This window comes from Anolis sagrei, chromosome 3, assembly GCF_037176765.1.
Source record: "Anolis sagrei isolate rAnoSag1 chromosome 3, rAnoSag1.mat, whole genome shotgun sequence".
Taxonomy (NCBI): Eukaryota; Metazoa; Chordata; class Lepidosauria; order Squamata; family Dactyloidae; genus Anolis; species Anolis sagrei.
The window spans coordinates 273096228-273120231 of record NC_090023.1 but is presented as its reverse complement, the minus strand read 5'-3'; the positions used below and the strand labels follow the sequence as shown (position 1 = coordinate 273120231).

The 24004-nt window shown below is 45.8% G+C and overlaps 1 protein-coding gene across 1 annotated transcript in view; it reads left to right on the top strand.

Annotated features, from left to right (window-relative positions):
- Positions 1–21834, top strand: part of LOC132770359 (probable cation-transporting ATPase 13A5) — a 77465-nt gene extending 55631 nt beyond the window's left edge. The window contains exons 22-30 of the mRNA XM_067466290.1: positions 801–843; positions 2479–2588; positions 5749–5845; positions 8500–8569; positions 12379–12553; positions 15281–15474; positions 18989–19077; positions 20076–20156; positions 21625–21834. Of these exons, the coding sequence (XP_067322391.1) occupies positions 801–843; positions 2479–2588; positions 5749–5845; positions 8500–8569; positions 12379–12553; positions 15281–15474; positions 18989–19077; positions 20076–20156; positions 21625–21834 (1069 nt within the window). The remainder of the gene's footprint in view (positions 1–800; positions 844–2478; positions 2589–5748; positions 5846–8499; positions 8570–12378; positions 12554–15280; positions 15475–18988; positions 19078–20075; positions 20157–21624) is intronic.
- The last annotated feature ends 2170 nt before the right edge of the window (positions 21835–24004 follow it).

Genomic DNA, 24004 nt, shown 5'->3' with positions numbered 1-24004 from the left:
GACAGGTGCTAATTGACATAATAGTTTGTGAAATTTCAGATTTGGAAGTGCAGGTAGTGTGTTTATAGAGCATAGAATACACAGTGGTCATCTCTGTGAATTGTGGAATGTGTTGGCCACTAAGAGTGCATATACGCTCTAAGGTTAATGAACTGCTTTAATTGCCACAGCTCTATGTTATCAGATTCTGGGAGCTACAGCTTGGTGAGCCAACGCTGTTAAAGTGGTGTCAAAACACATTAATTCAGCACTGTAGATGCACCCTTAGAGAGTAGTCCAGGTCATAAAGCTCATCCAACTATCATCAGTGATAAGCCAGGGAGAGAACAGCAAATCCAGAAAACAGCATCTCCTTGTACAGACCTGCATGAGCTCTTTGATCAGCCAAGGAGGCCCTACTCTCGGTCCCACTCCCGTCTCAAGCATGGCTGGTGGGAACAAGAGAGAGAGGGCCTTCTCGGTGGTTACCCCCCGTCTTTGGAATGCCCTCCCCAAGAAGATCAAATTGGCCCAGGCGCTCAGGAGGTGGCCAAGCCTTCTCCCAGCTGAGAGTGTGTAAGTGGTGTCGACCCTGCCTGTCTGGATTTTACTGTTAGTCTGTGGTGGATGTCCAGATGGCCAGAGCCTCATAAAGTGGATCTCCATAAAGATATGGATTATCTGACTAATGGAAGGAGTCTGTCATTCTTGGAGGATCACAAAAGCTTTCTGTCTGTATTTTGCACACAAATGATCCTACTGTGTTTTTTCACTGTGTTACTGTGACGGGCTATTAAATAATGTCCTCTCCTGTCTTCCAGTTACTACGTGGGGATGTGCGGAGACGGAGCCAATGACTGTGGGGTAAGTCATGGTGACGCACAATCTGGCTATCTCTGCTTATCAGTACTTTGTGCTTGTCCAGTTTCCTGAGCCATTCAGCCATTGAGGAGTTACAACTCGCTCCCTTCCAGAGTTAACCCATTACTTCCAAACAGAGATGGGAAATGTATTGTCGAAGGCTTTCATGGCTGGAATCATTGGGTTGTTGTAGGTTTTTTTCGGGCTATATGACCATGTTCTAGAGGCATTCTCTCCTGATGTATCCCAGTATTAAAAAAACTCTAAAATTTCAACAGCAAAACAGAGGGGAAACAATCAGGGACAGCTAATCACCTCTCAACAAAAGATTGCCCCAGGCAGGAACAAGCCACATCAAAAAACTGCCAGGGCGTCAAATGCTAATCATGGTGGTCAGTGGAAACATTCACACCTCCACAACTGCTGGTGTCACCAGCCAACCCAGCAGTCACTAGCCAACCCCTCTCCAATGCCAGAGATGCAGCTTAATGGTGTAACATTAGAAAATGTTGACCATTTCCGCTCCCTTGGCATCCACCTCTCCACCAAAGTAAACATTGACACCGAAATACAACACCGCCTGAGCTCTGCGAGTGCAGCATTTTCCCGAATGAAGCAGAGAGTGTTTGAGGACCAGGACATCCGTAGGGACACCAAGGTGCTTGTTTATAAAGCTATTGTCCTCCCAACCCTGCTATATGCCTGCGAGACATGGACTGTCTACAGACGTCAACATCGACACCGAAATACAACACCACCTGAGCTTTGTGAGTGCAGCATTTTCCCAAATGAAGCAGAGAGTGTTTGAGGACCGGGACATCCGTAGGGAGACCAAGGTGCTTGTCTATAAAGCTATTGTCCTCCCAACCCTGCTCTATGCCTGCGAAACGTGGACTGTCTACAGACGTCACATGCAACTCCTGGAACGATTCCATCAGCGCTGCCTCTGGAAAATCCTGCAAATCTCCTGGGAAGACAAGTGGACAAGCGTCAGCGTGCTGGAAGAAGCAAAGACTACCAGCACTGAAGCGATGGTCCTCTGCCATCAACTTCGCTGGACTGGCCACGTTGTCTGGATGCCCGACCACCGTCTCCCAAAGCAGTTGCTCTACTCCAAACTCAAGAACAGAAAACGGAATGTTGGAGGACAGGAAAAGAGATTGAAAGATGGGCTCAAAGCCAACCTTAAAAACTCTGGCATAGACACTGAGAACTGGGAAGCCCTGGCCCTTGACCGCTCCAGCTGGAGGTCAGCTGTGACCAGCAGTACTGTAGAATTTGAAGAGCACAAATGGAGGGCGAAAGAGAGAAACATGCCAAGAGGAAGGCGCGTTAAGCCAACCCCAACCAGGACCGCCTTCCACCTGGAAACCAATGCCCTCACTGCGGGAGAAGATGCAGATCAAGAGCAGGGCTCCACAGTCACCTACAGACCCACACTGGAGGATTATCCTACTCAGACAACGAAGGATCGCCTAAGTGAGTACCTCCACGAGCATAATACCATGACACTTGGCCTAAAGACTCAATTTCCAAAACTTCCAAAAGATGGGAGCTCTCCCAGAACCTGTCCTCCTTTGACTTGCAATGCTTAAGAATTCCTCCTCCTCTTCAAATATTTTTGCTTTCTTCACCCAGGCTTTGAAGATGGCTCACGCGGGAATCTCTCTCTCGGACCAGGAGGCCTCTGTGGCATCGCCCTTCACCTCCCAAATCACCAACATTGAGTGCGTCCCAATACTCATCCGGTATGTCGCCTCCCATCCAGAACCACTTGGGTGGTGTTCGTTCCCCTTCCTCTTCATGTAACACACTCATGTGTTGTATTTTAATGTGTTGTTGGTCTCCTTTGTCCCACCCTGGTCATTCCACAGATATATAAACCCACTTTCCTAGTTCCAACAGACCTCACTACCTCTGAGGATGCTTGCCATAGATGCAGGCAAAATGTCAGGAGAAAATGCCTCTAGAATATGGCCATATAACCCGGAAAAACCTACAACAACCCAGTGATTCTGGCCATGAAAGCCTTTGACAATACATTGACTTTTCAATAACTTTAAAGCATGGGTTCTTTTTATTGCAATTTGCAGTGTGAGAGAGTACATCAGATTACAAAAAAAGAAAAGAAAAAAAAGATAAGGAATGACATACAGACATACAGATTCTATGCAACTACATTGAATTACATTTCCACTCACATTCTCACCCCATGTGCATGCATTCATCCTCAGGCATTCAAATATTACCATGTCCTTTTTTCCCTCCTTGGAGAAGCACCTCTTAGGCCAGAGCCTGCTTTCCTGCAGCCTGCCAACGTATAGTTCCAAAACTTCCATAATGCCAAAACTTCAAAACGCTGAGATATCAAAACGTCTTTCCCTAAGAACAATGCCAAGGACCAGATCACTGTTTTCCCTACAGCAGAACCTGACTCCCTGCACAAAATCCAAGACTCCAAAGTGCACTTCTGTTGTATCTCAGGCTAAGATTCACCTTGCTGTCTCTGACAAACCAGCCAAACTTGAGAGGTAGAAGTTTATTGTGAGGTTTTCCAAACAATCAGAGTATAAGCAGTAAAAAGATCAGTAGTACAAGGTAAAAATCCAATATAATCCCTTTAGGTCAAAGCAGGAGACTTGAAGCAAAGAAGCAGAGTAAAGTCCAGGAAATAGCATGAGGTTACATGAAGCAGGCTTTTCCCAAGCCCCAAGCCCCAGAGCCGGAGCCAAAGCGAGCCATTTTTGCAACGTTGGAACTGACACAGGATCACTTCCAAGGCAGGTTACTTATACGTTAAACATCAAAACATCAACCATCAAACAAGCAGCTAACGAGCAATTTTCCCACCAACAGATGAGCTCAACACTTGGCTGCAAGTCGTGAACTCTTTCTTAACACCTGGGCAGCGTGACCTTGTTTCCCACCCAGTGTCTTATCAGCTAAATTCCATTCTTGTGAAAACAGCGGCCTGTCTCTAGTTGTGTCTCTAGCTACATGAGAAAACTGAAAGTCCACATCTGTCCTCTCATTCCCATCATGCTGGTGCTCTGTACTCTCATGCCCATCATGCTGTTGCTGCTGCTGAACCACAACAACTTCTTCCTCTTCCCTTGAGAAAGAAGCCCCAACGTGTCCAGAGCATATCTGACACTCTCCATAGGTACACTATCTCTCTCCTTCCCATGGAGAAGAGCATAGCGGGTGAACCAGACTCCTCAGTCTGCCACACTTTGAGCACTATTAGACCGAGTCTTTTATAGGAATATTCTGCTGATGTCGTCCCAATGTTGTAAATTAATGATAGACATCTTCCATTCTGGCTCCATCTCAGTTTCCTGGCCAGATGTTGACTCTTCTTGATTGGTGTTGACAAACACAAGGCTTGTGTTGACTTCCTTCTTAACATAAGAAATGTTGCAAACAGTTATTATTATTATTATTATTATTATTATTATTATTATTAATTTATTTAACTTGTATACCGCCACTCCCAGTTTGACTCAGAGTGGTTTACAGAACAGATTAAAACAATACAATTTGCTTTAAAAATAACCATAACAATAACAATAGGCAGCGAGGACAGGCATAGCCCGGGTTGTTCACCCATCAAAAGCTTGCCGGAAAAGAAAGGTTTTACAGGTTTTCTGAAAAGCAAGTAGGTCTCGGATGGTTCGAGTTTCGACCGGCAAGGCATTCCATAAATAAGGGGCTACGATTGAGAAGGCTCTCTGCCTAGTAGATGACAAATGATAGGTCCGGATGTTAGGGACTGCAAGAAGATTTTGGTCTTCAAACCAGAGTAATCTCTGGGGTTGGTAGGGGGATACAGAATGGGTGACGCCTGGCTCGAGAGCAGTACGTGTGAAAAAGATCTTGGAGACCTCGTGGGGAACAAGTTAAACATGAGCCAGGAATGTGATGTGGCAGCAAAAAAAGCCAATGGGATTTTGACCTGCATCAAGAGGAGCATAGTGTCTAGATCTAGGGAAGTAATGCTACCCCTCTATTCTGCTCTGGTTAGACCACACCTGGAATATTGTGTCCAATTCTGGGCACCACAATTCAAGAGAGATATTGACAAGCTGGAATGTGTCCAGAGGAGGGCGACTCAAAGGATCAAGGGTCTGGAGAACAAGCCCTATGAGGAGTGGCTTAGGGAACTGGGCATGTTTAGCCTGAAGAAGAGAAGGCTGAGAGGAGATATGATAGCCATGTATAAATATGTGAGAGGAAGCCACAGGGAGGAGGAGGGAGCAAGCTTGTTTTCTGCTTCCTTGGAGACTAGGACGCAATGGAACAATGGCTTCCAACTACAAGAGAGGAAATTCCATCTGAACATGAGGAAGAACTTCCTGACTGTGAGAGCCGTTCAGCAGTGGAACTCTCTGCCCTGGAGTGTGGCGGAGGCTCCTTCTTTGGAAGCTTTTAAACAGAGGCTGGATGGCCATCTGTCAGGGGTGATTTAAATGCAATATTCCTGCTTTTTGGCAGAATGGGGTTGGACTGGATGGCCCAGGAGGTCTCTTCCAACTCTTTGATTCTATGATTCTATGATTCTATGATTCTATGATTCTATGATTCTATGATTCTATGATTCTATGATTCTATGATAAGCGGCCCCTTAGGCATGCCCTCAGGTACGCTGTTATCACTGTCCCTGTTCTTATCAGAGTTTACTTTACATTTCTCATTAGCAACTTTTAATAATAGTCCAGCAAGCAGGTATTAGTCAGTGCAGGCCTGGGTCTTTTACTGGTGTTTCCAAAATTATTAGCTCCATGAATCCTTCCATTCTTCCATTCATTCCCACACATCATATTAAATTTACATTTCTCAAATCTGCATGTTAAATTTTTGTGACAGTCATTGCCAACATTTAATGGCTTGTCCCCGTTTCCATTACAGGGAAGGCCGTGCCGCCTTCATCTCCTCCTTTGCGGTGTTCAAATACGTGGTCCTTTACGGCATGATTATCTTCCTGGGCTGTTCTTTGTTTTACTGGGTATGTATTTGGAAACGGAATGGATGGTAAGTCTCAAGGGAGGTGCGCATAAGTGGTAGTCATCACAAGCTGGAGAGAAGCCGTCATGTCTACGAAGCCACAGAGCTTTCCCTCCTGTGATGTCAACACACATTTGTCCCTCTGCTCCTTTTGGGAGATGATCCAGGAAGGTTTTTGGGATGCACCAAAACTCCACCAAAAGGGAGAAGGATGTGCCTTCTGGACAACCTTCAGATCTTCTCAGCATGAAGGGGAATTACCTACTTCTTGGAGGAGTTTGATTTCATTTGCAGAAACTGATTATTTATTGATGTATTTACAATAATTATATTCCACCCTTCTCACCCTGAAGGGGACTCAGGGAGTATCACAACGCACACATACACGGCAAACAATGCCGTTTTCTAGACACACAGACAGACAGACCGACAGAGGTATTTTTGGCCTTCCCATTTTGGCATTTCTATAGAAGTATTTTTGGCCTTTCCATTTTGGCATTTCCATTCAGTGCCTGGAGGTTATGCTCAATTCCGGCCACAGGGGGAGCTGTCGCGTGATCCACTATGACGTCAAGTCATTTTGATCATATTTCCTCGTTGCTCTTTGATCACTGGCATTTTTATGGTATCATAAAATACCTCTCCGCTTTTTTCAAGCGGTCCCTAATTTCTCTACTCACAGCTCAGCTGTTTTTGAACTGCTTAGGTGCACAGTAAGCTAGGCTTAGGAGTCGGGTGCGCAATCTGACTCGGGCTTCAAACTTGTCACCTTCCGGTTGGCAGTGATCTATTGCAGCTAGTGATTAACCAACTGTGCTACATGTGGAAAATGAACCAGAATTCAGTATCCGATTGCTTACATTTGCCCTTCTCCCCCATGGAGGTGCCCAGCAGTGCTGAGTGTCAGAGCTATTTTAGGGATGGAAGAGGGGTTCCCGAGACGAAGCCACTGCATTCGAACCATCCCTCCATGTGCTTCTGCATTTTCAGCCTACAATGTCTTCATAGCCGTGATCTTATTTATTTATTATTTATTTACGACATTTATATGCCACCCTTCACACTCCGAAAGGGACTTGAGCGGCTTACAAGATATATATACATACAATACATTATATTATTAGCATAGTACAATATCAGTATTATATATTACTATATTGTACTATACCATTATATTGTAATATTATCAGTAATATTGCATGTAATATAAAATATAGAATTATAATATCTTATTAGTAGTAGTATTATATTGTAATACATTATAATATTATAAATATTATATGTATATACAATATATTATATTATATTATGTTATATTATATTATATTATTATATTCCTAGCACAGGAGACAAAGTGGAACTACCCCCTGGTCCCCTCTCTCTTCATGCTGGCCCAGAGTGGCAGTTGGTGCTGGGAGGAGGGGTCCCTGACTGATGACATGTGCAGGAGACAAGATGGAACTGTCCCCTGGCCCCCTCTCTCTTCACTCTGGCCCAGAGCTGCAGTTGGTGCTTGGGGTGGGGGAGGGGTCTCCAACTGATGACATATGCAGGAGACATGATGGAACTGTCCCCTGGTTCCCTCTCTCTTCACACTGGCCCAGAGTAGCAGTTGGTGTTGGGGGAGGGTTCCCCAACTAATGACATATGCAGGAGACAAGATGGAACTGTCCCCTGGTTCCTTCTCTCCTCACTCTGGCTCAGAGTAGCAGTTGGTGTTGGGGGAGGGTTCCCCAGCTGATGACATATGCAGAAGACAAGATGGAACTGTCCGCTGGCCCCCTCTCTCTTCACTCTGGCTCAGAGTAGCAGTTGGTGTTGGGGGAGGGTTCCCCAGCTGATGACATATGCAGGAAGCAAGATGGAACTGTCCGCTGGCCCCCTCTCTCTTCACTCTGGCTCAGAGTAGCAGTTGGTGCTGGGGGGAGGGGTCCCCAACTCATGACATATGCAGGAGACGTAAGCAGAAGACAATATGGAACTGTCCCCTGGTCCCCTCTCTCCTCACTCTGGCCCAGAGCGGCAGTTGGTGGTAAGAGGAGGGGTCCCCAACTGATGACATATGCAGGAGACAAGATGGAACTGTCCCCTGGCCCTGTCTCTCTTCACTCTGGCCCAGAGCGGCAGTTAGTGTTGGGGGGAGGGGTCCCCAACTGATGATATATGCAGAAGACAAGATGGAACTGTCCCCTGGCCCCCTCTCTCTTCGCTCTATCCCAGAACGGCGGTTGGTGCTAGCGGGAGGAGACAAGATGGAACTCTCCCCTGGCCCCCTCTCTCTTCACACCATAAGGGAAAAGGTTTATTATGGAGACTGCATCTGGAGTTAGAAAGAGACAGTTGGGATGATTGGCAAGATGCAAACCTGGGGTGCAGAGCAATCAATGAGAATGGGTGTGGGAATGGCAGAGGTGAAGCTGTCCTAAGGATATTCAGTCCAGGAGAGGAAGAGACAGTGAGCAGGTTGGTCTGGGGGTTGGACCTGGGCTTGAATCCCTGCTCAGCCATGGAATCATCTTCATATATAACCTTGAGCAAGCCACATACTCTGCCATATTGGGGTCCTTTGACTGGGTCACTTGCCTCATGTATGTCAATGCAAACATCACCTGAGCCTACCTACAAATCTCCCTCTGATGCCTTTTCTTCTTTTAGCAACTGCAGATTTTTGGAAATTATCAGTTCCTCTTCCTAGACGGTGTTGCTATGGCTGCCTGCCTGACAAGTAAGTAACCCTATCCGTCACCCTTCCACTCCCTGTATCCCTGTGGGGCTTGGAGCAAGCATTGCTAAGCAATGGTCCAAACCACACTTGCAAGATGCGACATCCTCACATTCCTGGCAGACCTGGAATGGTCCCAGGAGGGCTTCCCTGCACAAAGCCTTCCTCTGGTGCCAAAGAACTGGTTTGAAGGCGCTTGAGACTTCTCAACGTCGTCCAGGTTGATCTGAACATGAAGCATAAGTCTCAAGGGTAAGAACCTCAGAATTGGTGCTGAGAGGTAACTTAATCAAGGGCTTCAGAGCCAAGTCTCTCTCTCACATCCATCTGATAGAAAGTTTGATAGTGGAATGGAAAAGGAAAGGCTCTGCCCTCCTCCAGGAAGAGGTGGAGCCAAGCAATTGAACTGAGGAAGCAATATAAGTGGTGCAAACAAAATTGATTGACAGCTATAAATAACCAATCAATCCAACTATACATTTACAAACTAAGCAAGTATGGGCATGTTATACAGTTTAACCCTTTGCACTTTAAAGTTCTACACACAGGTGGCACCTGAACACCTCTCACAGTCAGGAAGTTTTTCTTTATGTTCAGATGGAATCTCTGTGTCCAAACCACATTTGCAAGACATTTCCCTCACATTCCTGGCAGACCTGGAATGGCCCCCTGTTTGCCAAGAGAGCTTCCCTGCACAAAACCTGGCTCAGGTGCAAGGTGTGCTTGGCCTTTGGTGCAGGTGGGTCCTTGACACAATGGTGCCGAAAGAGTGTTGGAAAGATGATACAGACCTTTTTGCCTGCATGATGTGGTTTGAGACAGTAGGAGGTGCCATGTGATCAGGAAATGGACATTGCTTCCTTAAGCAGTTTAAATCACGAGAAAAGTTACTTTCCGTATGGAATTTTTCTGTACCAATAAGATATGTTGTTGCCTTGGAATGCTTTGAATGTATGTTTTGTGTGAATGGTCCACATGGTCTTTGGGAATTTGAATTGGAGCAATTCCTCCCGGAGGCCCGACCAGTCGAAATAAAGCTGCATAAAGACCTGGCATAGAATCATAGAATCCTAGAATCAAAGAGTTGGAAGAGACCTCCTGGGCCATCCAGTCCAACCCCATTCTGCCAAGAAGCAGGAATATTGCATTCAAAGCACCCCTGACAGATGGCCATCCAGCCTCTGTTTAAAAGCTTCCAAAGAAGGAGCCTCCACCACACTCCACAAGGGGCAGAGAGTTCCACTGCTGAACGGCTCTCACAGTCAGGAAGTTCTTCCTCATGTTCAGGTGGAATCTCGTCTCTTGTAGTTTGAAGCCATTGTCCCATTGCATCCTAGTCTCCAGGGAAGCAGAAAACAAGCTTGCTCCCTCCTCCTCCCTGTGGCTTCCTCTCACGTATTTATACATGATTATCATATCTCCTCTCAGCCTTCTCTTCTTCAGGCTAAACATGCCCAGCTCCTTTAGCCGCTCCTCATAGGGCTTGTTCTCCAGACCCTTGATCATTTGAGTCGCCCTCCTCTGGACACATTCCAGCTTGTCAATCTCTCTCTTGAATTGTGGTGCCCAGAATTGGACACAGTATTCCAGGTAAAGTGCTCTAACCAAGGCGGAATAGAGCATGGGGAGCATGACTTCCCTAGATCTAGACACTATGCTCCTATTGATGCAGGCCAAAATCCCATTGGCTTTTTTTTGCCGCCACATCACATTCCTGGCTCATGTTTAACTTGTTGTCCACGAGGACTCCAAGATCTTTTTCACATGTCCTGCTCTCGAGCCAGGCATTGTCCCCCATGTTTCCTAAAAAGCCACCCCAGCAGCGTAATCCCAAAGAAGGCCCCTGCCTGACCCTGAACCTGGCAGACCCAAGGGAACCTGAGAGTCCCTTTGGGGATCCTTCCCTCTCTGCCTCTGAGATTCTCCCCATGGCTTTTCTCCATCTGTTTTCAAATGGGAAGGAAAGGAGATGCTCTGCCTTTCCAGGACCCAGAGCTCGATGCATCAATCAAACCCTCTTTCTGCCAGTCCTTCTGGCCAGTTCCAGCCTGCCAGGGTTCCAGGTGGCAGACGCAGATGTAGTTTGAGACAGTAGGGGGACGGTCTCAAGAGGAGCCTAGTGTCTAGATCTAGGGAAGTCATGCTCCCCATGCTCTCTTCTGCCTTGATTAAACCACACCTGGAATATTGTGTCCAATTCTGGGCGCCACAATTCAAGAGGGATGTTGTCAAGCTGGAATGTGTCCAGACAAGGGTGACTCAAATGATCAAGGATCTGGAGAATAAGCCCTATGAGGAGCGGCTTAAGGAGCTGGGCATGTTTAGCCTGAAGAAGAGAAGGCTGAGAGGAGATATGATAGCCATGTATAAATATGTGAGAGGAAGCCACAGGGAGGAGGAGGAGGGAGCAAGCTTGTTTTCTGCTTCCTTGGAGACTAGGACGCAATGGAGCAATGGCTTCAAACTACAAGAGAGGCGATTGCATCTGAACATGAGGAAGAACTTCCTGACTGTGAGAGCCGTTCAGCAGTGGAACTTTCTGGGTTATTGTAGGTTTTTCGGGCTATATGGCCATGTTCTAGAAGCATTATCAACTGACGTTTCACCTGCATCCATGGTAAGCATCCTCCAGACCCTTGTTCTCAAGGGTCTGGAGAACAAGCCCTATGAGGAGTGGCTCGAGAGCAGTACGTGTGAAAAAGATCTTGGAGTCCTCGTGGACAACAAGTTAAACATGAGCCAGGAATGTGATGTGGCGGCAAGAAAAGCCAATGGGATTTTGGCCTGCATCAAGAGGAGCCTAGTGTCTAGATCTAGGGAAGTCATGCTCCCCATGCTCTATTCTGCTCTGGTTAGACCACACCTGGAATATTGTGTCCAATTCTGGGCACCACAATTCAAGAGAGATATTGACAAGCTGGAGTGTGTCCAGAGGAGGGTAACTCAAATAATCAAGGGTCTGGAGAACAAGCCCTATGAGGAGCGGCTTAAGGAGCTAGGCATGTTTAGCCTGAAGAAGAGAAGGCTGAGAGGAGATATGATAGCCATGTATAAATATGTGAGAGGAAGCCACAGGGAGGAGGAGGGAGCAAGCGTGTTTTCTGCTTCCCTGGAGACTAGGACGCAATGGAGCCATGGCTTCAAACTACAAGAGAGGAGATTCCACCTGAACAAGAGGAAGAACTTCCTGACTGTGAGAGCCGTTCAGCAGTGGAACTCTTTGCCCTGGAGTGTGGTGGAGGCTCCTTCTTTGGAAGCTTTGAAGCAGAGGCTGGATGGCCATCTGTCAGGGGTGCTTTGAATGCAATATTCCTGCTTCTTGGCAGAATGGGGTTGGACTGGATGATGGCCCAGGAGGTCTCTTCCCACTCTTGGATTCTATGATTCTATGCAGGTGAAACATCAGGAGATAATGCTTCTAGACCATGGCCATATAGCCCGAAAAACCTACAAGAACCCAGTGATTCCAGCCATGAAAGCCTTCGACAATACAGTGGAAGGAACTCTCTGCCACAGAGTGTGGTGGAAGCTCCCTCTTTGGAGGCTTTTAAACAGAGGCTGGATGGCCATCTGTCAGGGGTGCTTCTTAGCAGAATGGGGTTGGACGGGATGGCCCATGAGGTCTTTTCCAATTCTATGATGCTATTATTCTACTGGTTGGCATAAAACAGAAGGTTATGGAGAAGGTTATTGAGTGGCTTCTTGTATTGATTCTGTGATTCTATGTGATCCATAAGCTGTAGGAAGCGGTGGTTCTCCTTCCACTCAAGGGACTCTCCTTACCTGTTCTTCTCCCTCTGTTCCTTCTGCAGTGAGCCTGACGGAGGCCAACCCCAAGCTGGCCCCTTTCCGCCCCTCTGGGCGCCTCATCTCCCCGCCACTCCTGCTCTCCATCATCTTCAGCATCCTCTCGAACCTTGCCATCCAGACGTGTGGCTTCGTCTTCGTCAAGAGGCAGGCCTGGTATGCACAGGTGCGCAGCTACAGGTGAGCTCTCCAGACAGACAGAGGCCTAGGGGGCATCTACACCGAGTAGCGACTAAAGCCAGGTGGAAATGCCTCTGTCCTTGGGTTCTGCATCTCAGAGTTGCACCTGTGACAGATTAATGCAGTTTGACTGCAGACTAATCTGATCTCTTTCTTCGATAGAGCTACAAGCTGGGTAGATGCGGGGAATGATGCCGTGGATGGAGCGTGTCTGGATTTCAGGAAGGCCTTCTTTGACAAGGTCCCCCATGACCTTCTGGCAAGGAAACTAGTCCAATGTGGGCGAGGCAAAACTACGGTGAGGTGGATCTGGAATTGGTTAAATGGACGAACACACAGAGTGCTCACTAATGCTTCCTCTTCATCTTGGAAAGAAGTGACGAGCGGAGTGCCGCAGGGTTCCCCCCTGGGCCCGGTCCTGTTCAACATCTTTATTAATGACTTAGATGAAGGGCTAGAAGGCAGGATCATCAAGTTTGCAGATGACACCAAATTGGGAGGGATAGCCAATACTCCAGAGGACAGGAGCAGGATTCAAAACGATCTTGACAGATTAGAGAGATGAAGGGCCAAAACTAACAAAATGAAGTTCAACAGTGACAAATGCAAGATACTCCACTTTGGCAGAAAAAATGAAATGCAAAGATACAGAATGGGGGACAATGCCTGGCTCGAGAGCAGTACGTGTGGAAAAGATCTTGGAGTCCTCGTGGACAACAAGTTAAACATGAGCCAACAATGTGATGTGGCGGCAAAAAAAGCCAATGGGATTTTGGCCTGCATCAAGAGGAGCATAGTGTCTAGATCTAAGGAAGTCATGCTCCCCATGCTCTATTCTGCTTTGGTTAGACCACATCTGGAATACTGTGTCCAATTCTGGGCACCACAATTCAAGAGAGATATTGACTCTAAGCTGGAATGTGTCCAGAGGAGGGTGACTCAAATGATCAAGGGTCTGGAGAACAAGCCCTATGAGGAGCGGCTTAGGGAACTGGGCATGTTTAGCCTGAAGAAGAGAAGGCTGAGAGGAGATATGATAGCCATGTATCAATATGTGAGAGGAAGCCACAGGGAGGAGGAGGGAGCAAGCTTGTTTTCTGCTTTCTTGGAGACTAGGACGCAATGGAACAATGGCTTCAAACTACAAGAGAGGAGATTCCATCTGAACATGAGGAAGAACTTCCTGACTGTGAGAGCCGTTCAGCAGTGGAACTCTCTGCCCCGGAGTGTGGTGGAGGCTCCTTCTTTGGAAGCTTTTAAGCAGAGGCTGGATGGCCATCTGTCAGGGGTGATTTGAATGCAATATTCCTGCTTCTTGGCAGAATGGGGTTGGACTGGATGGCCCATGAGGTCTCTTCCTACTCTTGGATTCTATGATTCTATGACACCACTTGAATTGCCATGACTTAATGCTACGTAATCCCGATAGTCGTCGTTTTGCAAGACGATTCATGCTCTGCCAAAGAGTGAATCATACAACTCCCAGGATTCCACAGCGCTGAGCCATGGCAGTTGAAGTGATGCTAAACTGCATTCATTCTGAAGTGTAGACGCACCCAAAGATGCAGAATGCAAGGGCAGCCCTTTTCTCCCTGTGGCTGTTTCTGAAGCACCAGATTTTGTTGCAGCCCAGATAACTTGGCTTCCAATCCTCAGGAGTCTGGTCCTCGATTCTCAAAAGTTGCAACTACAATTGTTGAATGAAAAGTAATGCCTCCATCTTCGTAACTCCTCAACAGATTTTTTTTATTTCTCGTGTCAGGGCAGCCAGTCAAATATATTACATTTCTAACAGAACAAAGCAAACAAACAGAAAAATGCACAACTTGTGAGTTTGGTAGTTGGTTAAATGTCCTTTGACCAGTATCTGGCCCCTTGGAGTGCTTCCGGTGTTGCTGCAAAAAGGTCCTCCATTGTGCTTCATGTGGCAGGGCTCATGTTGCATTGCAGCAGGTGGTCAGTGGTTTGCTCTTCTCCACACTCGCATGTCGAGGATTCTACTTTGTAGCCCCATTTCTTGAGGTTGGCTCTGCATCTCGTGGTGCCAGAGCGCAGTCTGTCCAGCGCCTTCCAAGTCGCCCAGTCTTCTGTGTGCCCAGGGGGGAGTCTCTCATTTGGTATCAGCCATTGGTTGAGGTGCTGGGTTTGAGCCTGCCACTTTTGAACTCTCGCTTGCTGAGGTGTTCCAGCGAGTGTCTCTGTAGATCTAAGAAAACTATTTCTAGATTTGAGTCGTTGATGTGCTGGCTGATACCCAAACCAGGGATGAGCTGGAGATGTCTCTGCCGTGGTCCTTTCACTATTGGCTGCTACTTCCCGGCGGATGCCAGGTGGTGCAATACCGGCTAAGCAGTGTAATTTCTCCAGTGGTGTAGGGCGCAGACACCCCATGATAATGCGGCATGTCTCATTAAGAGCCACATCCACTGTTTTAGCGTGGTGAGATGTGTTCCACACTGGGCATGCATACTCAGCAGCAGAGTAGCACAGCACAAGGGCAGATGTCTTCACTGTATCTGGTTGTGATCCCCAGGTTGTGCCAGTCAACCTCAACAGATGGCAGTACTGGTATGCAGCAGGTACTGGCTTGTTCAGTAGACTCTCTACAGCAGTGGTTCTCAAACTTCCTAATGCCGGGACCCTTGAATACAGTTTCTCCTGTTGTGCTGACCCCCAACTGTAACATTATTTTCATTGCCTTAAATAGGGGTCTGCTCTTTCTTCCAGCCCGTGCTTCTCTGGAAACCAGTCCTCCTTCCCCTTTGAAGGCAATAGGACATCGAACGGTACATCAGCCATAAGGCACATGGTGATAAGCTACGAGAACACCACCCTCTACCACCTGGACACCCTTGACCTCTGCATCCTGGCCTTCGTCTTCTGCAAGGGAAGGCCCTTCCGGAAGCCCCTCTACAGCAACTGTGAGTCCCAGTGGGGGAAACCATCCTTTCCAGCATCTCCAGTCCCGGGCCTTTGCCATTCAAGCCCCATTTGGCCTCTTGGGCAACACATGCAGCTGCTTGGACCTCTGAGTAGAAGACTAGCCTGGTCCCCTTTCTGGTTAAGAACAATGTAAATTTGCATTTTAAATGATCAGTTGCAAGTCATCTCAACCAGGTTTGACTTTCTTATCATTCAAGTATGCCCTCTCAAAAAAATTTCTAGGTCCTCCAAAGTGGCTCTATGGCATTCTTGGGCCAGAAATCCTTCATTTCGCTAGGGTTTGCTCTTGTCTATGTTTTCACATATCCATGTTCAATGAAATATGTCTCTTCTGGCCACCTCTCCCATTTTCCAGGGCCACCTCTGGACCTGCCTGCTTGTTTTATTGTGTGTTGCACTCCAGGAGAGGAATCACCCTCTGACTTTAAAAACACCACACGTTGAGTAGGAAAACAATCATTTTTTAGTGAAGATAAGTTAAAGCAGCAAAGTAAGAAAACACTTTCAACAGAAAGGAGGAGACCATGAAAATGAACAAAATCTGGCTACCAGTATTAAAAAAACTCTAAAATCACAACAGCAAAACAGCAGAGAGGAAGCAACCAGGCACATCTTAACACCTCTCAACAAAAGATTCCCCCAGGCTCAGCCAGGCCTTCAAATGCTAATGAAGATGGTCAGTTGAAACATTCACACCTAGCTCCAGCAGAGAAGAGCTCCTTGCCCCACCCCAGCCATTCCACAGATATATAAACCCATTATCCTATTTCCAGCAGACCTCACTCCCTCTGAGGATGCTTGCCATAGATGCAGGCGAAACGTCAGGAGAAATGCCTCTAGAACATGGCCCTATAGCCCGAAAAAACCCACAAGAACCTAAGAAAACACTTTGTGGGAATTGGTAAATCTAATTAGGGAAGAAGATAAGCAGGAACAAATTAGTCCAGCAAAGTTCAAAAGCAAAGTCCAGACTTCTCCAATAAAATCCAAGGAACCAGGAAAACATTGATCCAAGGCATGACTATAAATCACAAGAGATAAAGCGTCAAGCCATAAAATAAGTGTGAAAGTGGGTAAAATTACTGCCACCTAATCTGTGAGGAAGCCCAGTAATTCTCAGCATCAACTTAGGAGCTGTTTTACAAAGAAGGATTTACTTATTTGATAGCGTAGTGTTTACTGTCCCTGGTTTGGTTTTACTTCTTATGCAGGCTGTTTGACTTAGGAGAAACTGTATCAGGCAAGGCTTGAGGAGAACAGTAACAAGTTTATTGGAACAAGCAAGATATAACAGATTCGATTGTTTCCTCACAAGAGGCACAAATCTTGATTGGTTACATTAGTAAGGTTTCATGAGTAACTTTAGGTACAGACTTTAAGAGATTTCTTTGAGTAGATATATCTTTATTCAACAAGCATTCTTTTACTACAAATAAGCCACCTGACTTATCTAATAGGCCTGGGTAACAATGGAAAAATTTGTTTCTAAAATCGATTCGTTTTTTTGTTTTTTTTTGCATTTCGTTATTTAAAATAATTACAAAATTTTCCTTTTAAAAAGTTCAATATTTACGAAATTTCGTAAATGTGAAAAAAATTACAAAACATTAACGAATCGATTTCCGAAACAATAACGAATCGATTCGTTAATGGCGGACGCGACCGCGAAATACGCTAAAATACCTCCAAAAACTTCTGAAGCTTCCCTCTCCCTCTGTTGTTGACTGTTGGTGTGATATTATAATTTTTTTTCACTAATTAAACAAAAAACTTGCCCCAGACATGCGGAAATAATAACGAACGACCTCAGAACAATAACAAAACGAATACAATAACAAAATACGAAGCATTTACAAAACGTGTTTAAAAATTCATTTTTTAAAAAAATTGCTCCAGAATGGTTCGTTATCATTTTGTAATTAAAAAAATTAACGAATTATTAACGAATTACGAATTAACGAAATGAAACCGCCCAGCCCTATTATCTAACTATATTGGCTCACAGCCAAACCCTGATTTTTAATATTAAAGAACCAGTCCTCCCTATAGTTCTCTAACTTTAGTATTCCTGATGGTTTTCCACACACCACAGGATCAACTACCTCTCCTGTAACTCTTTGGTCACAGACTAGTTCCCTGAATCCCCACCTAGAGATTTCAGTCCTTTCTGCAACTCTAATAGTCACAGACTCTTCCCTGATTCTCCCACTAGAGAAATCAGTCTTCCCTGTAGCTCACCGGCTTACAGACTGCCTATTTCAAACAGCTGCCCCGTGAAGTGACAGTTGGCTCCGCCCTGTTGCTATGGCAACTCAGCTCAAGCCAAACCAGCCACCATCTCTAACAAAATACAATCCTACATACTTACCATTTATTAACTACTGTTTAAACAACACATAACCATAGGAATAAAAATTACACATCGTCACAATAAGAAATCCTTAAATTTTCCAAGCAATGCTTCCATGAGACAAGAACAAGAACTTAGCAGGATTCTAAAACGATACTTCATCTGACTATATTTTCCATGCTTGGAACTTTATATCCAACGCGACTTACTCTCTATACAGGGTCCTAGAGAAGTGCACTTGGAAAGTACTAGACGCAGATGGGCTTTCTCTATTTCTGCCCCTGCCTTATGGAATTCCTTGCCGCCCTATATGAGAGCCATGTGTGACTTAGGGCCTTTTACTCAAGCACTTAAGACCTGGCTTTTTACTAGAGCATTCGATCTCTGTTAATTTTTAAATTCTGTATGTATGTATTTTATCTTTTACAATTTAGCTGTAAATCGCCTAGAGCATTCTCGGGTGGAGGGCGATTAATAAGTAATTAAATATGATGATGATGATGATGATGATGATGATGATGATGATGATGATATCCCCTCATTAAACCATTCCAGCACTCGGAAATTGGTTTTGTTTTCCCTGAATGCCTCTCATCCTTATCTGTCGAAGTCTGGCAGAACGCCGAAGGCGTTGGTCAAGCTGTCTGTTTTGGCTAATTTCCACCTGCCTGTCTATATTCTCATAAGTTCCTGCAGGTGCCAAGTTGTTTTCAAGCCCCAAATCCTGGGAACTCTCTGGGAGCAATTCAGGGAGTAAACCATCATCCCTATACCCTGTAAGAACATTCTCATGTGAAACTACACTTTGAATCGATGTCTCTATGTCATTCTCTGCATCAATATTATTGACCAGACCATTGCTATCTTGACCCTCATTGACATAATTCCCCACATCTAAAGAACCTTGGTCTTGAAACACAATCATAGGCTGAACTCCAACATTGTTTACCTGTGCGGCATTGAATTTTTGCTGGATTTGTAAGGCAACTTGAGTCCCCTCCGGGGTTGAGAAAGGTGGGGCAGAAATGAAGTAAATAAATAAATAAAATCAACCCCCATCTCATTCCATTCTGCTACAGGGAGAGTGCAATTTAATGGGATTGACGGACACTTCTACGTTTTTCCCCTTTGATTTCCTCCAGATATTTTCACCTGCCTGATGTCCATCTGGTTGGCGCTTTGTGTGTTCATTCTCTTTGCTGACATAGAGGTTATTTACAAGGGGCTACAGGTGAGTGCTTCAGGGCTTTGGCTGGGTAGCCCTTGGAGGCAGCTGGGACTGGGCAGCTGCAGTAATGAGATGTATTAAGAAATGAAGGGAAGTAATTGTATGCAGTAGAGATGTTATAGAGTTGTTAAGAGAACAAAGGAATGTTGTACTTAAGAGTTAAGATGTTAGAGTTATGCAGATTACATGTATGTATTAGGGTTATAGAATCACATTTAAAAGGGGGGGGGGCATTGTCAGGATTAATTTAGTTATGTATATGTTTTTCATTGTGCTTCTATGTATTGCAAAGATGGATGCTACTGTGAATTGAAAACGCCATGCAGAAATGTTTATACTTTGAGGCTGTGATTAAGTGAACTTGAGAAAAGTGAGATAAGGTTCGTTCTTGCTGAGAACAGAAGGGAGTTGCCAGTCTCAGCAAGAGAAGATAAGCAGATGTGAAGAGGCTTTCGGTTTTGACTGTTTCTGAATTGTAGCTCGCTGTAGAAAGACGTGTCTGATGTATGTACTTAGTAAACTTAGTTTCTTTTGTAACTGCAGAGTCCTTATTTTGCAACTCAGTGTCTGCTTGATCTAGCATTCCTTCCGCTGGGTATCGTCAAACTCTGACAAAAGTGACCCAAGCCCTGAAGAGGCAAACCTGTCCTCAGAGGAGTGGCCCTGGCTGCCAGTGCACTCCCAGCCCCATCCAAGGAGGCAACCACACTACAGACTCAATTTTAGTTTGACACTGCTTTAGCTGCCGTGCCTCAATCCTATGGAATTCTGGGAGCCGTAGAATCATAGAGTTGGAAGAGACCACATGGGCCATCTAGTCCAACCCCCTTATGCCATGCAGGAAAAACCCCATAAAAGCACCCCCGACAGTTGGCCACTCAGCCTCTGTTTAAATCCTTTAAGAGAGGAGCCAAGAGAGGATACCCATCTCGTGTTCTCCCTCAAAGGGGTGTTTGGGGGTGCCTCAGACCCCTTCCTGACCCCATTTTCTTCCTCTACAGCTCCTCTGCATTCCTAACCTCTGGAGAGGATATATTCTGATCATGATGGTAGTCCGGTTTGCAGTCTCAATTTTTGTGGAGGTAAGCCACTCTTCATTTGTATATTTTTGGTTTAACGTTGTTTCCCTGGAAATGGACTCCATGTTTTTTGTTTGGGCACAATGGTAAAGCCCTTAGATAAGAGATTTTAGGCCTGTATGTCATCAATGTTTAATGGTTGGAGTAGTTGTGTCTTTTTCGAATTAGGACAATGTATTTTTTTGCCTTTGAATTTTTTCCCCTGATGGTTGGTATTCTTATTTATATGCCTCTTTGTAGATTCTGCATTAGTCTTTTCTGAATAAAAATTGTTACAATAAAAGGAAGGAGCAATGGACCCTCCTTGGCCCCAAAAACATAGACTTGGAGGGGGCCTCAAAGGTCATCCAGACCTACCCCATTTCTGCCAGACAGGAAGACTCACTCCTATGTATCTCACAGTCAAGTAATTTCTTTGATTCCCATCAGAGATAAAGGTGTCAATAATGACTTTTCAATAACTTTGAAGCATAGGTTCTTTTAATTGCAATGTCCAGTGGAAGAGGGTATATCAGATTACAGAAAATATTTAGACAAAGAATGACATTGGATATACAGACATACAGATTCTATGCAACTACATTGGATTTACAATTACATTGGTCAATAAACAAACAAAGGGGAATTGCATTTCCACTCAACATCCACACACATGCATCCAAATATTACCATATCCTTTCTCCCTCCTTGGAGAAGCATCTCTTAGGCCAGACCCTGATTTCCTGCAGCCTGGCAACGCATAGTCCCAAAACTTCCATAATGCCAAAACTTCAAAACGCCGAAATGCCAAAACTTCTTTCCCTAAGCACAATGCCAAGGACCAGATCTCTGTTTTCCATACAGTAGAACCTGACTCCCTGCACAAAATCCAAGACTCCAAAAGCGCACTTCTTCCTCTTCCCTTGAGAAAGGAGCCCCAAAGTGACCAGAATCATGCTTTCCCAGAGCATATCTGTCACTCTCCTTAGGTACACTATCTCTCTCTCCTTCCCATGGAGAAGAGCATAGTGGGTGAACCAGACCCCTCAGGTCTGCCACACTTTGAGCATTTTTAGACTGAGTCTTTTGTAGGAATATTCTGCTGATGTCATCCCAAGGTTGTAAATTCCATCCTGGCTTCAGCCCAGTTTCCTGGCCAGATGTTGATCTTCTTGATTGGTGTTGATCTTATGTTGACTTCCTTCTTAACATAAGGAGGGCTGCAAACATTTCTGTTATCACTGTCCCAGTTCTTATCACAGCTTATTTTTAATTCTTGTGAGCAGGTCTTAATCACAGTCCAGAAAGCAGGCAGTTAGTCATTGCAAGCCTTAATATTATACTAGTGTTTCCAAAATTATTAACTCCATCTATCCATCCTTCCATCCATTCCCACACATCATATTAAAATCATATTTGTCAAATCTGCACATTGAATTTCTTGTGACAAAGGGACCACCAAATTATTTCCTTCTTCCTTCCTCCTTTGCAGAATGCCCTCCTGGAGAACCGGCGCCTCTGGCTCTGGATCAAGGCCCGGTTCGGCATCCACTCCTCCACCAAATACCGGAAGTTGCAGAGGCAGATGGAGGGAGATGCGTCCTGGCCTCCGACAAACCACAAAGATTTTGCAGCAGATGGGAAAAGCAATAGAAAAAGCGAGGTCTACATCAACCCTGCCTATGAAAACATAGAATCATAGAATCCTAGAGTTGGAAGAGACCTCCTGGGCCATCCAGTCCAACCCCATTCTGCCAAGAAGCAGGAATATTGCATTCAAATCACCCCTGACAGATGGCCATCCAGCCTCTGTTTAAAAGCTTCCAAAGAAGGAGCCTCCACCACACTCCGGGGCAGAGAGTTCCACTGCTGAATGCCTCTCACAGTCAGGAAGTTCTTCCTCATGTTCAGATGGAATCTCCTTCTGAAGATAACTAGCTGTCCATGAAGAGCTGGCTAGAGAGAGACAAGGCCTTGCAAACTTATTGCTTCATTGTTGCATGCCTTCAAATCCTTTCTAACTTTTGGAGACCTCCAGGTGATCCTACTGCAAGGTTTTCTTGGCAAGATTTGTCCAGAGGAGTTTGCTTTTGCCTTCTGTGAAGTGCAGATCCACTAAAACTGTGATGGTGAACCTATGACACGCGTGTCAGCACCATTTTTGATGACACACGGCCACATGTGGCCGCATACCGAGAAGTATGGGGCCACATGCCAAAGACATTTCATCCTCGACTCCTACACGGCCAGGTGCAGGAGCCAAGGATGAAACATTTGCTGTAGTGTAGTATAGACACTCTGCAGGAGGTCTGTAGGTCAAACAACAGAACTCCGGCACAGAGCATCTAATTCCGGGACTTCCAGTTAGGCCGTTAGGGGATCTTTGACCTCACTTCTGGCCAGCGGAGCAGGGAGCAGCGGGATGCATCTCTGGGGGTCCTGTGATTGCCATTAACGGCAACCACATAACCACAGCAACCATCGGGACCTGCTATCTCCGCGATCGCATCTTCCCCTATGAATCTGTGCGTACCTTGAGATCATCCGGGGAGGCACTGCTCTCTCCCCCTCCACACCCTGTCTCAAACATGGTTGATGGGGACGAGGGAGAGGGTCTTCTCGGTGGTGGTACCCTGGCTCTGGAACTCCTTCCCTAGGGAGATCAGACAGGCTCCCACTTTGTCCTCTTTCCGGAGACAACTAAAAACCTGGATGTTCCAGTGTGCTTTTGATTAAGTAGTCCACCAGTAATTTTCCTGTCCCTACTTTAAGTTCAGCACTTTACATCGGCCCTCTTATTATCCACCTCAATACTTTTGATGACAATATTTCCAGCCCTGCCTACTTGATTGTTGCACTTCTCTTGCATTCCCTTCAGAATGTATTGTAATTTTTGGGCTTGTCTGTCAAGACCCAGGCGGACCAACAAGGCAAAACAGCAGCTTAAGAGTTAACAGAAGGTCTTTAATGTCAAATTAACAGTTCAAAAGGCTCTTAACAGCAGAGCTAGTAGACAAAAGAGGCTGCGGCTGGCAGGAATGTAAACAAAGCCGCAGCCCAGGAAGCCTGAACTGCAAAAAGGAAAACTGGCAAACAGTTCGTAAGAAACACAGAATAAAGTCAGTCCAATAAATTACTAGGCAATAAACAGCATGAGGAGCGTTCCAACGATGTCACAGGAGATAGGCAGAAGCGAAGAATGGTCAAGACGGTCCAAGGGTCAGGGCAGGAGACAAGACTCACGATTCCAAGCCAGGCAAAGACGTCAGCACGATCACGAAGAAACGGTTCTGGATACAAGGACTCAAGGCAAGAGTTAGCAACAAGATGCACAGGAACACGACACTTTGAACTCTGCAACAAGATGGACCCAAGGCTACTCCTTAAATCCCATCAGAATCACTAGATTCACCTCCAGGTGCCTCTAGTTCCACAGGTGAACTGCGTTCTCTCCACTGCTGCCAGTCTGCACTCCGAGCTGCATCCTGCGAAGCAGTATCCGAATCCCATGGGTCTGTGAACCCTTGGAACTCATCGCTGGAAGTTGGAGCATTAACCACATCCAACACCTCCTGAACCCTGGTCCAGTCCAGCTCTTCATCCTCACTGTCAGACTCCTCGCTATCTGCTACGTCTTTAAGACGCTTGGAAATGGATTCCTCATCACTGTCTGAACTGCGTGCTACTCGATTTACACCACGGTAATCCTCCACCTCCATTTCCTCACGAGTAAACCCCTGAAAGTCTTCCTCATCAGTAGACTCTAAGAACAAGTCCCTAATGCGTTTCAGCTGTTGCTGAGCCTCTTCCTCTTCCAAGCCTCGTTTCCTCCTACTAGCACTAGTAGATACATGAGGCACACGCTGAGTTAC